This window comes from Ochlerotatus camptorhynchus, unplaced genomic scaffold, assembly GCF_037179485.1.
Source record: "Ochlerotatus camptorhynchus isolate MF236.1 unplaced genomic scaffold, CSIRO-AGI_Acam_v1.1 ptg000458l, whole genome shotgun sequence".
NCBI classification, from domain to species: Eukaryota; Metazoa; Arthropoda; class Insecta; order Diptera; family Culicidae; genus Ochlerotatus; species Ochlerotatus camptorhynchus.
In genome coordinates this window covers 83,548-100,033 of record NW_027040944.1, presented here as the reverse complement: position 1 = coordinate 100,033, position 16,486 = coordinate 83,548, and the positions used below count along the sequence as shown (strand labels likewise).

The 16,486-nt window shown below is 37.5% G+C and overlaps 1 protein-coding gene across 1 annotated transcript; it reads left to right on the top strand.

Annotated features, from left to right (window-relative positions):
• The first annotated feature begins 4,620 nt into the window (after positions 1 to 4,620).
• LOC135712137 (cytochrome P450 4c21-like) lies at positions 4,621 to 15,226 on the top strand. Its single transcript, XM_065235106.1, has 5 exons — positions 4,621 to 4,961; positions 5,032 to 5,287; positions 14,168 to 14,294; positions 14,363 to 14,539; positions 14,606 to 15,226. Exons 1-5 carry the CDS (start codon positions 4,628 to 4,630, stop codon positions 15,224 to 15,226), a joined length of 1,515 nt encoding a protein of 504 aa, XP_065091178.1. The 5' UTR covers positions 4,621 to 4,627.
• The last annotated feature ends 1,260 nt before the right edge of the window (positions 15,227 to 16,486 follow it).

The following is a 16,486-nucleotide window of genomic DNA, read 5'->3' as shown; positions in this document are numbered from 1 at the left end:
ATGTTACACAATTGCATCCTCCCTATTCGCACACGCCCAAAGATCGGAGGCGAATGCCATTTTGACTTGTTTCGTCTACTAACGACTCTCTGATGGCAGTGTTGGGGAAGCATATGCATGTAATTGGTGGATTTGTTAGTTAATTAAACGCTTTTGGACAATGCTTGACATTTACCACTTTTTAAACAGTTTCTTGTTTAAAAAAAATCAACAGCTGAAAGCATTGTTATCGATGCGCAGAAATATTTCTGATCGATTGGTGATAAAATTATTGAAATTGGTCCAGGGTAAGCTGAATAATTAACGTTCAAAATCTTTCATAATTTCGTTACATGTTCCATTTTTCCAGTGTACCCCCATATAGATATCACAGACGTAGTCCTACGTCAAAATCTTGAATTTATATGATTGAGTGCGAATATCTCACGATTCTAAAATTTTAGCAAGAAATTCCTTCAATCAATTTTCGCTGTTTTGATATCTATTGAATTTTTGTGCACGAAAATGCGTAATTTTGTCATCAGATAACTAGGCGTTTCCGTGACGGGAAAATGTGGTTTCCTTAACAAAATCGCCGAATATTCGAGCACGTATTCCGTCAATGTTACAGTCGTGTCTTGGATACAACCTCTTACTTTTTTAGCATTAGGAACTGTGATATTCCAAAGAATTTTGGGTCGTGAAAGTCCAGAAGATCCGTAAAAGTGGTCAATCCACGAAACTGATTCTAGAGCTCCGCGTTTTTTTTTTTCGAAAACACTTAGAACTGTGATATAAAAACAAACAATTTGCGATCGTGACAAAAACATGGCTTGCATGGGCATGTGACCGACCTCCGGAAGATCCGGATTATTCGTAAAAGTGGTCAATCTTAAAACTCATAGAACTCCGTGTTTTTTTAAATACCTATAATGAATTTAGGATCACGACATAAACATGGACCCGAATTTCCATGCAAACGTCTTCTGGAAGCTCCGGATCATCCTTAAAAGTGGTCAGTCCATGAAACTGATTCAAGAGCACAGCAGTTTTTTTTTTTCAAAAACATTAGGAACTGTGAAATAAGAATACATTTAGGGTCGTGACACAAACATTGACCTGAATGGCCCCTGAAAGTCTCTTTAATAAAGAAAGATAAGATAAGATAAAGATAAAATACCTTGATGACCAGTGCTGGGGTTGTGGGTAGTCGCGGGTAGTCGACGACTACTTAGCTCCAAACCGAAATAAATGTTTCCAAAATAGGTAAAATACAGCAATCCAATATGGGAAAAAATGATTTATACACGTTTAAATGAGAGAAAAATCGTTAAATTTCAAATGGCTAGCGCCCATGGTAGAGAAAATCAGGGATAAATTGCAAAATAAAAATGAGATGGCTTGCGCCCCTATAAACATATTCAGGTGAAAAATTATCATATTAAATATTAAATTCAATTTGAAATGACTTGCGCCCCTGATAAACACGTTCTGGAACAAAAAAATAAAAAAAAAGTTATGTATGAAATGGCTTGCGCTCCTGGCAGACCAGTTCTGAGAATACTGAAAAGAAATGTAGAAATTCAAGCTGACGAATTGGGGGAAAAATAGAATAAAATAGTTTGCGACCCTGGCAAACAAAATCAAGGAAAAATTAAACAAAAATTTAAATGACCAGCACAGGAAAAAATTGAAAAAATATTTAATTTAAAAACTAATTACGCTTCTGGTAAACCTTTTCAGGTTGGAATTGATAAAAAATCATAAAAAAATGAATATTTAAAATGGTTTTCACCCCCTTATCTACGGTCACGGAAAAATGTAAAAAATGCTTAATTTGAAATGGCATGCACCCTTGGTAGACATGATCAGGGAAACATTAAAAAAAATGTTGCATTCAAAATGGCTAGCAACACTGGTAGACAAAATCAGGTTAAAATTGATAAAAATCTTAAATCAGGGAAAAAAAATTAAATTGAAAATGGCTTGCGTCTCTGGTAAACATGTTCGGGTAAAAGTTGATCAAAATCGTAAAATTTGAAGTGGCTTGCGCCTCTGGTGAACTTGATCAGGGAAAAAATTGCAATGGCTGTTAGACAAGTTCTCGAACAAATTGAAAAAAATGTTGTGCCCCTAGTAAACATGATAAGGGAAAAATTGATCAAAATCTTAAAATTTTAAATGGCACGCGCCCCTTATATACACGTTCAGAAGAAACTTAAAAAATATATTCTATTTTAAATGGCTTGCGCTCCTGTAAACACGTTCGGGAAAAAAAAAAAAATGTTATATTTTAAATAGCTATACCCCTGGTAAACATGTTCAGGTAAAACATGATTGAAATCGTTTAATTTGAAGCGGATACATGTTCAGGGAAAATTAATAGAAGTTTTTTAAATTTTAAATGGCTAGCATCCCTGGAAAAATTTAAAATGGGTAAAATTTTAAATGGCTTGCGCTCGGTAAACATCTACAGCGGAAAAGTGATCGAAATCGAAATACACGTTCAAAGAAGAAAGAAAGTCAAATGGCTAGCGCCCTGGTAGTTAGTGAAAAAGTTAATAAAAATATGTTAAATATGGAATGGTTAACGCCCCTGAAAAAAATAATCAGAGACAAATGTAAAATATGTAAAATTTGAAATGGCATGCGCCCTTGGTAGACAAGGTCAGGGAATAAAATTGAGTCATAATAGACGTGAAATTCATCTCAAACAAACGCCAAAGATGGATTTCGTCACGTGTAGGATTGGGTATTTCTAAGTGTGTAAATGCATGTACGAAATGAATGTAAATTTTTTTTCCTGCCTGGTTACAGACGTTTTAGAAAAAAAAACCACGGAGTTCTAGAATCAGTTTCAGGGACTGACCACTTTTACGGATGCTCAGGATCTTATGGACCCAAATTCTTTCTAATATCACAGTTCCAAGTGTTTTTGGGGATGATCTGTATCTTCCAAAGTACGATCCCACGGCCAACCAGGTCCATGTTTATGTCAAGACCCCAAATTTTAACTTATATCACAGTTCCTTTACGGATGTTCCGCATCTTCCCGAGGTCCGTTCCGTTATCTCCAGGGTTCATATTCTGGCAACCTGACTGTATTTTGGCTAACATTTGTGTTCATTAATCAAAATTATAGATCTTAATCTTGAAACTTTATTAATTTAAGTGGTAGGGGAAATGAATGCAATGTCGGTTAAAATGCTCCTAATTTGGGCACATACATAAATTCAGCAATCGACTAAATTTCAATAGCGACCACAAATATCCATTAGTACCGTCCCAATTATGCGTTCATCTAGATAAAATTGATAAAAAGCAGATGTTTAGAGATGGGCCCAATCTACGTCATTACAAACTTGCTGTTGCACACTTTCCGGAAGCATCGTGTGCGGAGTTTTAAAAATATTTCAATATTTTTCATTCTACGAAGGACAACACTGCATAACTCTTGTTGGTTTGACGAACGTTCGCAACCTTGCTTATCATCTCATTCTTCTGTTATGTATAGTTGCTTCAAAAGACAACGGTTAAGGATAAAGTTCAGCAAAGCCTCACACTCCGAGCCATTCCTTGCTTTCAGGAGCACAAACCTCATCATCCAGAAGCCACCCAAATATGAAAATGCAAGTGGCTGTTTGCTTTTTTACAGCAAATACCGTCCCAATTATGCGTTCATCTAGATAAAATTGATAAAAAGCAGATGTTTAGAGATGGGCCCAATCTACGTCATTACAAACTTGCTGTTGCACACTTTCCGGAAGCATCGTGTGCGGAGTTTTAAAAATATTTCAATATTTTTCATTCTACGAAGGACAACACTGCATAACTCTTGTTGGTTTGACGAACGTTCGCAACCTTGCTTATCATCTCATTCTTCTGTTATGTATAGTTGCTTCAAAAGACAACGGTTAAGGATAAAGTTCAGCAAAGCCTCACACTCCGAGCCATTCCTTGCTTTCAGGAGCACAAACCTCATCATCCAGAAGCCACCCAAATATGAAAATGCAAGTGGCTGTTTGCTTTTTTACAGCAAATACTGAGTAGTGTTTTAAGCATGGGACAGAATGTAAATCATGGATTGAGTGCCCACGAAAATGCAAAATTATGAAACTAGTAGTAGAAGAAAAGGCTCCCGTGAACCATGTTCTTAATATCACACATCTGTACTAATTAATTGCTGCTTTTTGTGTCTTGCTCGATAGCGCTGTGAACCGCTCAAATATAAAAAATATATTGGCGCGCAAAAATAATACTTTCAACCGAATATCTAATTCCAATATCAACGAACCCTCAGGCTGTGGTCGCCACTGCGAATTAAAATTCAATTTAAAAACTAAAAGTTTAAAAATAGATACCAAAACTGTGCCGTAGAATTAAAATAAGAATACGCCGGTTCCGAGTGGAAAACACTTTAGTCATTTTATGATCATTTAGAACTGGTTTTCGACTCAGAACATTTTCAATTAGCATACCGCTATTGCATGCGTGGTATCCACATATATTTTTTTAATTCGAGAACCAGTTTTTGGGGAAAAATGTAAAATCTGTCGCAAACAGACGTCACGACCTCTAACCGTAGTTAAATTGTAACCCAGGGAATATCGACGCGATTCTCAATCAGTTCTGAACTGAGTGTTCCAGAATGGAGATCACCCAAGTGCTTTCGTGGACTGTAGTGGGTTTAGTAGTGATTGCGTATCTTGCTCATAAATGGAAATACAGGAGCATCAGGGCCATTCCCGGTGTCGAGCCCGATTATCCCTTCCTTGGAAATATACCGCTGTTTTTGAAGAAAGGGAATTCTTTCATGAAAATATATCGAACCGAGCATCGCGTGTCGAAAATATGGTTGGGCCCCGTGCCGCTCATCAACGTGCAGCATCCGGAGCTGGTGCAGAAAGTGTTGACCGAATGTCTCGATAAACCATTCGCGTACGATTTTATGGAACTGGGCACGGGATTAATAGCTCAACGATGTGAGTGCAGCGAACGTGACGTTATCAATCAGTGCAGTTTTGTTATGTACCTATTGTTTTGTTTTACTAGACAGCAGCGTATGGCGAGAGCATCGGAAAACGTTAAGTCCACTTTTCAACTCCAGAATACTAAACAGCTTCATTCCTGTATTCGAAAGAGCAACCACCGAGATTGTGAAGCGGCTAGAACAAGTATCCGATGGACGAGATGTTGATCTGTTAAAGTATACCAGTCACTGCAGTGCCCAGATGGTTCATGGTACGATGGTGAACATTGAACATGTGCCGGAGGAAATCTATAGCTCGCTGATTACGAATTTGGAGATGTAAGTTTACGTCATGAGGCAGCGCTTTGTGTGGTTAATCAAAATTTATTGACTTAATTCGCCATCTTAGATTAGCCTTACTGCAAGGAGGTTTTATGCGTTTTGCGATTTACGTGCAAATACGAAAATGAAGGATATTATTAAATCCAAAATGGCGGAATTTTGGTAATATGGATTTAAAATATTACCAGAATCCCGCCATTTTGGATTTCATAATATCGTGCATTTTCGTATATCAGAAACCACTTATTATTTTGGCGTAGCGACGAAAACGCCTAAAACAAATAACCAATCAAGGTGCATGTCCCTCACACTACAAAACAAATCTCCTACAGTAGTACTACATTCATATTTGCTACTTGTTCAATTCAGGAGAAGTCTGTCAGAAGGGCCTATCTTGAATTCAGGCTCGGATTCAACAGAGAGAGAGAGAGAAGAAAGTGGCAATGGCCCCAGGGCCCCTATTATTATAGATCCCACTTTTTTTTTATGAAATTTGAATTTGAAAACATGAAACCATGTTTAATATTAATAACGTCAACTTAATACATTACCGTAGAACAACGCTTGTCAAAAATCAATTGTAGGAACTTATGTACGACTTATTTCAGTCATAAACAAGTTACTATAACTTATTGTGATGAAAGTATGCTACTCTGGTATTGCTTATCAAAAGACTAACATATTGTGTCATTAATCAATGAATCTATGAAGATGGTAACGCTTTGACAGCACAGTGAAAAGTAATTTCACACTGTGCAGCATTTCAATCTTGATGCACAATTAATTAGGGGCAGATTATGAACCACGAAGATACTTTCGGGATGAAGGAGGAGTTTGGCGGAAGTCTATGATCCATACAAATTTCCACAAATTTGTGTGGACTACTGTCTTCGTGAGGGATGGTAGAGGACTGTCTAAAATCTCCCGATAACGGTCTACGTATATTATGAACATCCCCTTAGGGCCTCTCTGCATTGAACAATTACCTTCATGGACTTCCTCTTTCGTTTATAACTTCAGGGTTTTTGCAGATCGGACGAAATTAGCAATTGGCGTGGATTTCGCTCGTTTTATTAAATCTGTGGCACGTATTTTGCGGAAAGTGAAGTTATCAGGAAAATTAAAATATTGTTATGATTGGATTTTTCAACTATCAATTTATCATTTTATGTGGTCATACCAACTATTAAAGTTTGTCATTCAGCAAAATTCTGATTGATATTGTGAATTAAGTAGAAGTTAATGTTTAGAAATGTTTCAAAATGAATTTAGTAGATTTTTATTTCTCGATATAAGAACAGATCTCACCTAACTTACTCCGCTGATTTAAGAAAGAGAATTGGTTGCAGGATTAATTAATTGAACTTGAAAGAGTGGAACGGACAAAAAGTAGTCAACTCAAATATAATGCATTTCTGTTTAGCATGCACTTTAAAAATAACAATCGTTGATTTTCGAAAGTGTGTCTACGAAATCTCATGCCATTTTTGACTTTTGAATTTTGCATTCTGTTTTTAAGATGGCTACCAAACAATAGAACCAGCATTTTGAAATTCTGAACACGCATTCGTTAAATTCAAATCACTCTTTGTGAAGGCTGATAGTAGACAGCATCATCCATAATATTTACGTGAGTGAATGTTTGGAAAACTATGTATTGCCTTTTAATAGAAACCATTGATACCCTTGGCCAACAATGTTGCAGTTGAAGCCAAAAACTTGAACCCGCCCATTTCATTATACTTCGGCCATTTTTAAAATATTTAACAATCATCAAGAGAAACCTTAAGAAGGATCCAGAGCAAGTTGCTACGTGAAAAAAATTAAAACAAAATGGCATACAGTATCAAATGTAGTGCAAAACTAAATGGAAGGGGTCAACCGTGAAGTTCATGAATTCGTATTTCGCAAAGCATTGAGTGAATTAAACAATATCAGGGATTCATGTGAGAGTAAGCTGCCAAAAATAAAATATATGATCAATTTATTAACATTATTTTTCTACACTTAATTTGGTGTGACTACTTTTTGCTTGTTCCAACGTTTATTAAAAGTTGAATGGAAGATTCACCCATCTTACTTTTTGAGAACTCATAAATATCCCAGGGCTACCGGAACTTCCGAAACCTAGAGACCAGAGGAACTTATAAACATTCATTCTTGGGATTATTTATAGTGTGTAAAATCTCCAGAGAAACTCCACTGTAGTACACTTATTTATACTATAATCTGTCTGCCATACCCGCAACATCTGAAACTGCCGGGACTCCAAGAATTTTAGACATTAAAGACTACAATGCTTCCAAATCCCTTCAGAGTATCCCAAAAGTACCCTGATCTCTGATATGAATGATTTGTAAGCTATGAAGGCTCCGTAGGTTTTGGAATTTTAAATTTTAAGATGTTCTGGCTAAATTTGCCTAGAAACTCTAGTCGCTCAAAAATGTCAAAAATGGTTGTATCGTCAATTATGATGAACTAGCAATGCGCATCAAATCAATTGAATATTATAGTATTTAAAGAAAAACTCGGAGATTAAACTTTGTTTTTTTTTTTTAAATTTGTGATGAAAAGGAACATACTTGTGTAAGTGAACCCATTGTGGACAACTAAGACATTTTATTCTTATTCCTCATAGCTTTACTCTTCAATTTTTTTTATTTTTTATTTTTATTATTATAGCCACTTTAACGCTGTTGGGTCATTCGTGACTTGTCCGGGGATGAAATTTGAACTCGTGACTTTAGCGTGAGAGGTATGGATGCTAACCACTACGCCGGGGTCACCCCCAACACTTCAATTTTGAAATAGGGGATATGGCTCTAATGTTGGCCTATGGATCTAAGATTGGGCATATCGCTAAAAATCTGCTATTTATCAATTTTATCAAGATGAACGTGTCATTGGGACGGTACTAATGGATATTTTTGGTTGCTTTTGACAATTTAGTCGATAGTTGAATTTATGTATGGGCCCAAATTAGGGCCATTAAGTCCGACATTACATCCATTTCCCCTAATGTTTTTTGTTTGTTTGCAAAACTCGTTCTCCATTAATAGCAACACTGGTACAGTAGCTATGATAAGGACTGTCCAATTCCGTACAAAATACTTTTGAAATAAAAAAAAATAAAAAACTTAGATTATGTGTGTCATGGCTTTCTTTGAAACATAACAAAGAAAAGCAAACAAAACTGGTATCATGTTAGATTTTATTCCTCTTATGAGGTTTCGGACAGAACATTTTCTTGTTTTTTAACTAATCGCTTAGAACTCTTAAAATCCTTTTGAAGATGCTCTTAATAATTGCCATTTAGCATCAGCAATCGTCATTCAATAGGTTTTAATTGCGAACAAGTTGAATTGGGGGTTTCGGATCATTTGACTGAATGCCGTTTGGCCGAATGCCGAACAACAAAACTTTAGAGAAGTGCTCATAAATGAACGAAAAATCTCATATTTTTGTCTGTTGATTTGTCTTAATTTTATGAAAAGCTGTGTTTACTGTGCAAAAATAACTAGAACAACAAAACTCCAAAGAACTGCTCATATTAAAAAAGGTGGCTAAAAAAACACCTATTACACTACGAAAAGCTCATCTTTGATAGATTAATATATGCATCGATACTATAAAATTTCAGTTTTAAACAATATAGAATTAAACAAAAAAATATTTATTTATAATATCAAAAACCAGAATTGTGGAAAGTAAAAATGATCCACCGGGCTGCCATTTAGGAATCTAGTAGTGATCAAAAATTGCAAAAAAATTTTAAAGTATTCGGCCAAACGACCCATTTGGCTGAACAGCATTTTGCCAAACGGCATTCGGCCGAATTGCCGGGCACAGAATTGGGACACTCTAGACGAAAATCAGGATTTCTATTTTTTCATTTTCTGCAAGAATGACGTTCATAATTATGTCAAATTAGGCCAAAACAATTGTAAATTGTTTTGTTTTCTTCACAACCTTTTCCACGGATGTTAAAGCCAGTTTAGCCTGTTTTGTCACACTGTCAAAAGTTTGTGAAAAACCATAATCTATGATCATAAAATTGCTTAAAATAATAGTTTTTTTAAGGAGCTTCCTTCTAAAGAAGGACATGACATAAATAATTGAAGAATATTTTTTTTATTTGTAAAAAAATGTTTACAGCTCATTTTCTATACAGTCCTCGATTGCTTACTTTTTTCCCTATGAGAGAAAACACAATATCATTACAATGTAAAAATGACAGCTTAGCTTAGCTTAGCTTAGCTTAGCTTAGTCTGACTGCACGTATCGATAGTTGCACTCCGTGATTGATCTGAACCAGTGAAATTGTACAAAGAATCAACTGAATGGGGCTTGGTAGTAACCTGCCATTCTCAGTGTACATGTTCCAGTGACTCCTACCTTTAAAGATCAATAACGTCACCGGCCACGTCCTTGCAATCAGGTGGGAGAGGGAAGGAATGTTAGTGTGTGACTTTTGTTGTTTTGGGACCGTGTTTACCTCTGCATCCCACAAAAGTCACAGGAAGGAGGTTTTGTTAGTGGGTTAGGTTCGTTGGATCAGGATTCACCTTGATAAGTGATGCGATCTTTTGTTTTGTGTAGTTATTTATAAGTGTTTTCGATTTATGCTCTAAACAGCCGGCTGTCTAGAGATGTAGATCATTATTAGATGTGTGTATACCGATTTAAACCAACAATAAGGATACTGTTGGGGCCCCTCACAAAGTGTGATGATGGTTTATTTTATTTTATCAATGACCAAAATAATTAATTATAAGCGGTTTGAACCGATTTAAACCAACAGCAAGGATGCTGTTGGGGCCACTCACAAAGTGTGATGGTGGTTTACTTGATTGAATATAAAATAATTATTAGAACCGATTTGACCCGATTTAGACCAACGGCAAGGATACTGTTGGGGCCACTCACAAAGTGTGATGGTGGTTTATTTAGTTCGGAAGAAAATGAATATGTATACTTCTTTTTTTTTTATATAATAGAACGAATTTGTACTGATTCAAACCAAAAGCAAGGGTTCTATTGGGGCAACTCACAAAGTGCGATGGTGGTTTATACTATAAGGGCATAAAACAAAATCAAGAGCCATTTCGGTTTCCATAGCTTCCTAGACACTCGGCCGCAAAATAATCTTATCCGACGGAAACGTCTCGATCATCGCTGCACAATGGTTTATTATAGCATTTATAAAGTAAATTTGAATACCTTATTGTTTATTTATTATCCATTTTGACTTGACTTGGTACCGTTCAGTTTTATGATGACAAAGTTGCCTGGAGAAAAGTGACAGTTCAAAATGTTTCGGAAGGGAGTCAGCTAGTGTCGTCCAAGTTCAAGTGCGGAAAAAATGCCATTTAAAGTGGTACAAACAATTGAAAGATGCGAAACATGCCTAACCGTAATTCTTTCTGGTTGGAAAGAAGCTGGAATCCTACACTGGCCGGAAAAAAAAACGCGGTAGCGAAACTCTCTCAAGACGAGTTCTCCATGCCAAACCCAATGTGGGAACGTATCAATTGAGTGAAAAAAAAGAGAGTTCAAGACTCGCTTGGAGGCTGAAGCAGAATTGGAACAGATGTAGCCAGTTTCGGATACGGAGGCGAACGAAGGGAATAATCCACCACCGTCAAAGAAAGTTTGCCCCGAAGTCTACAAGTCCCCCAGTCGGAAGGGAAACACAATAAGAGACTTTAACGAAGTTTTCCTTATTCCTGGGCAGGAGGTTGACACCTGTGAAGCTGACTGTAAAATCCAGAATCAGATGAGATTATAATATATGCGACACAAATTCACATTTTTATAGGGGAACATGTGATGTGAATAGAACCCACCATCAGTGCAAGGATTACATATGACTGCAGATACTTCACTGGTTGTAAAGTTCTGCCTGATGGTTTGTTGCAGCTGGGTGAATCAACTTCATTGAAGACCTTTGGAAGACAAACGACAAGATGTACGTCTATCAACACGTGACAAGGGACTGGCAAATCCACGAACACTTGTCCAGTCTACAAATCCATTGAAACCCTTAGGCTGCCCCCCCCCCCAAACCCAACATATAATAATGTTTGATTGATGAAACGTATTCAAAAAAGGGATATTTAGAGAGAACAATCTTCAACTGGAACGTACTCACCAAATCAATACATCCGGGAGCGCATTCTCGATGCTTAATTTTCTCTAGTCATTTTTAAACAATTCCTCCTCCAGCGAATCCAAACACACAATAACTAAATATCACTTTTCTTCTTCATGTCACTCTGTGCACAAAAGCAATGCACACCGCAAAAACCTAATAATAGATCAGCGCGGTCGAGTCACACTGTCAACAAAGGGAGCGAGAGCACACCAGGCACCAAAGCAACAGGGGAAAAACATCAGCACAAATCATTCTAAATAGAATTATCGCGTCCGGGACATAAAACTATTCAAATGCGAGCACCGAAAAACTACACGGCAGCACAAAGATAGCCCGAGCTCTAAAAAAAAGCACGCAGCGGAGCAAAAACACACAACCGTTCTCGGACGCTTCTCAACGCGGACTCTCATTACAATGTAAAAATGACATACGATAAACGAGTCACATCATAATATGTGATCCTGATAAGTAACTGCAAAATAAAAGATAACATTTGTTTGAAAATTTGACATTAAAAACCATTGCTGTCATATATTCTGAGCATCAATATAATTTTTTTTCAAGTTTGCTACAATGCGTAGAATCACAACCTACCTAACTAAAAAATCAAAGTACACTAAAGGAAAACAATCGATACAAATCTCTAATAAGGTAAATTTCTAAAGGCTTTTGGAATGCATATACACACATAAAAATTCTGAATTTTAATTGTGATGTAATAATATAAATTTACATTATAAATCATATAAAGTTCTGGGACATTTCATGCAATGTATCAAATATTGTATACAAAAGCCCATCTTTGTAAACAACATTGTTTACAAGTTGGTCAGTTGTGTGAAATGAAATACAAGTTTACGTGGATGAATGGTTACATCACAATTAAAATTCAGAATTTGTATCTGTGTTTGTTTGCGGAAAGTAGTGTACCAACTGCGTACTTACTTTTCAATGTACCTATCATTTTCACTAAAATACTTCTACTAAATATCGACAGAAGCAGGCCACTCTCGATGTGTATCACGCGATTGTCTGCTTACTCGGCAGCAACCATTGATGCGTCGTCAACTTTGGAAAGCAACCGTTTCATGATAAATGTGTGAGTGATGACCACGTTTTGCGTTTATTGCGATACTGCCATACAATAAATCCACTGCAAGCGGATCCCGTTGCGATGGAATGGGCTTATTGGATAGCGCAAGATGAAGTGTTTATTGTGTTGTATCTTTTGACAATAAGTTAAAGATGTTTTGTATAATGAACAAGAATCCTCGGCTCTGTAAATTTAATCCGACTGAGCCTTATCAAATAAATAAATTAAATATTATTATTAAGGTTTCCATTAACCTGCCGAGTGCATTGGGGTGATTTTTAGTCAAGCGACATTTGTACAGAGCTGTATTTTTGTAACGAAAACGGATATAGATCTGGACCTGGTTTTGTCTAACCGAAAGCCACTATCTTGGATTTCAAAGTAGCGTCAGCCATTGAATTTCGGTTCATACACGGCACCCCGATTTCAAAATTATCCATATTGTGGAGTAGTTGGCAGTGGTTCCCAGTTTTTCTCTAACCGGAAGCCGCCATGTTGGATATCAAATTGATTTGATCAATTTGAGAACACTCATCCTCCATTAATAGGAACACTGTTCCAGTAGTTGTGGTAATTGCTAACTTTGGTTCCTATAATAGTGGAATGCGTTGGTTTCTTATGGGTTCCACTATTATAGGAATACTACCGCAACTATAGGTGCAAAGGAGTGAAAATCTTAAGGAAAATTAATGATTTTTCGTAATTTTTGGGCTAATTTTAAGTTTGAAATATGCAAATATGCTTTTTTTAGGATAGCTACCGATGAAAAATAATCTTATCCGGATGCTCCTCACTATTCCGGCACAACCTCCATACCGCAACTATAGGTACACCACTATTACTGGAACACCTACCCTACCTAGCTTGATGCATCTGGTTCCAAAAAATCAAAGTAAAATATCTTCTTCATTCCTTTATTTAACGTCGGTCTCTGTTCCGCAATCTAGTGCCAATCACCGACGGACATCGATTGCCATCCACTGACGGCAATCAAATGTGCAGGAAGGCAGCTTCCACACCTGCGTAGGATATCTCACCCATTCAACACACATGGGCCAGGATCAAAGGCTTTACTTCCCTTCCGAAGGAAGACGTGACCACAGATTTTTAAGCCTCAGAAAAATCCCACCGACCTCGGCTGGGATTGAACCCAGACCCATTGGGGTGTTAGAAAGCAGTCACGATTACCACTATACCACCGGCGCCGGCAAAGTAAAATATGGTACCTACAAATAATTTATAACTTTACCACCGAAAAAGAAAATTGAAAACATATTCCCGCGTAAAAAAGGGTTGGGTGTATGTTTACGATGCGCATAGTGAATACTACTACTGTATTGCATTTTATTGCTATTTTATGGAATCACAATAGTTCTTTTTATATTGTGAGTCTTCTTTCCACCCTTGTTTTCAGGCACACACGTGAGCCTGAAAAATCATCCGACACACAAAAGCAACTTAGCATTTCTTTGATTACATTAACTTTGCTCCAGGTCACAGAAACCTGTCCATAAATCACGTAGATACTCAATTGAGTGGTGGTGGAGGGGAGGGGGAATTTCAAACCTCCGAGTTCAGTGTGCAATGACATGTTTGGCTGAGTTTGAATTTTTAAACTGCTTTGTTCTAGCATTCTGGATGCGTTGGGAAAACGAATCATGAATGGCGTGTACGCTCTGAAAACTTTGTACAAAATGAGTGCAATGTACCGAGAAGAATGGCGCTCCAGAAAGATATGCTACGAAACGGTGAATGATGTAAGGCACAAAAGTGACAAGCAGCAGTGACCCAGAAAGATCAATTACGCTTGGTATCTGTTTTCTAGGGCATCATGCAAATGCGAATGAATATCCTCAGCGAGCAGAGTGCACCCGCCGCAGCCGACAGAGAGGACCCATCAAAGTCGAAAGCTTTTGTCGAACGATTGCTCACCATTCAGCATAAAGGGCGTAGCTTCACTGACGAGGAAATTATCAATCATGCTTACACGATGTTGGTTGCTGTGAGATACGATTTATTAGTGATTTATTTTAGACTATTTACTACAACACTTTGCGTTCCGTTTCAGGGTTACGAAACAACAGCTTTGCAACTGACGAATATTTGTATGATGTTAGCGATGCATCCGGAGATACAGGAAAAAGTCGTCCATGAGATCAAGACGGTATTTCCACTGCCAGACTCTGCAGTCACACCGGAAGCACTCAAAGATCTTCCATATCTGGACATGACAATAAACGAAACTATGCGGCTCTATCCGGTGGTACCGATAATTGCGCGGCAAAGCAGCAGTTCTCTCGAATTGGATGGAGTAAATATCCCAAAAGGAACGTCTTTTGTCGTCAACATTGGTGCAGTACACCGGCGCAAGGACCAATGGGGAGCGAATCCGCTTGAATTCAATCCAGAAAACTTTCTACCCGAGCGAGTCGCGAACCGACATCCATACGCCTTCATTCCGCTCAGTGCCGGCCCTAGAGTCTGTATTGGCAACCGGTATGCTATGATTTCGCTCAAGGTCTTTCTAATCCGGTTATTACAACAGTATCGATTGAGCACCAAATTGACTCGAAAAGATTTAAAGTTCAAATTTCAAATCACGTTGAAGCTCAAAATGCCATATACGATGCAACTAGAGAAAAGGAATCTATACGAAGAGGAACGAGTAGGAGCTGGAGTCTCGGCGTAGAGCTTTAAGTTTGACCTGTGGAGAATTATGCAAATTTGATCAATATTACATAAAATTCAGCCAATTAGTATTATTTTAAGCATTTACCAGTTAAACAAAAGGTATTTACATTGCAATGATACCATTTAAATACAGGAAAACAGACTTATCACACGGAGTACTGTTCATCGTTCATGAATGCCGTTACATTTCCATTTAATGTAGCAAGGACAAATACTCAACGTTTAATGTCTGTTTATCTGTGTTTAAATAAACTTTTGATTTCATCGATGACACGATAGAGGATTTCCACGTTCACCCACTTTTACATAATTATTTAGGTATCTGTTGTTTCCCTGACTTGATGCATACTGAAGTGAAAATGACGAGAGGCAAGACGTTTAGCTTTACCGGTCTTCCATAAACACTTCTATAAATAAACAATTCAAGTACATTTGATCTCCCTGAATTTAAATGATTTGTTGTGCTGCCAGTATCTAACGGCCCATTAATTATTCCTTTCATGAACCTGCAGAATGACCTTGTTTTCTTTCTTCTTTCAAACAATCGTTAAATATGGCTTTCATCTGAAATTGTGTCTGTGTTTAGATTCGGTACCATTCGATCCCGTTTAATTTTCACGTTTTATAGCTCATGGAATCGTTGCGATATCATCAACATAATAAGAGCCATTGAGTTATTATAAACAATTGATGTGGCTATAAAATGGGCACTTTAAGAGAGAATCATGAAAGAGAAGTATCAGCGTTGAAATGTAGCTAAAGGGTGATACGGTCAAAATTTGGTCAAGGGAAAACGCGTGTAAATCGGTGAAATCGTTTATTTAAAAAATCAAATTAAATTTCTTTTTCAAGTTCAATTAGTATAAAATTCAGGAAAAATATTCAGTTAGGCTTCCGCTTTTCCAAATCCGAATTGCCTGGCCTTACGCTTGACCCCTGCCATCAGATTTTGTACAGCCACCTTGTCCACCTTCTTCGCCGCAGAAAGCCAGTTTGCCTTGAACTGCTGCTCGCCCTTAGCAGTTTTTTTTTGGTCTTCTTTAGGTTCCGCTTGACAATAGCCCAGTATTTCTCAATTGGGCGGAGCTCTGGCGTGTTGGGAGGGTTCTTGTCCTTGGGAACCACCTGCACGTTGTTGGCGGCGTACCACTCCATGGCCTTTTTACCGTAATGGCAAGATGCCAAATCCGGCCAAAACAGTACGGAACAACCGTGTTTCTTCAGGAAAGGCAGCAGACGTTTATTCAAACACTCTTTC

Coding starts and splice junctions, on each gene's coding strand:
- LOC135712137 (XM_065235106.1), top strand. CDS start 4,628: ATGGAGATCACCCAAGTGCTTTCGTGGACTGTAGTGGGTTTAGTAGTG. Junction 14,295..14,362: donor GCTACGAAACGGTGAATGAT/GTAAGGCACAAA, acceptor TCTGTTTTCTAG/GGCATCATGCAAATGCGAAT. Junction 14,540..14,605: donor CTTACACGATGTTGGTTGCT/GTGAGATACGAT, acceptor GTTCCGTTTCAG/GGTTACGAAACAACAGCTTT.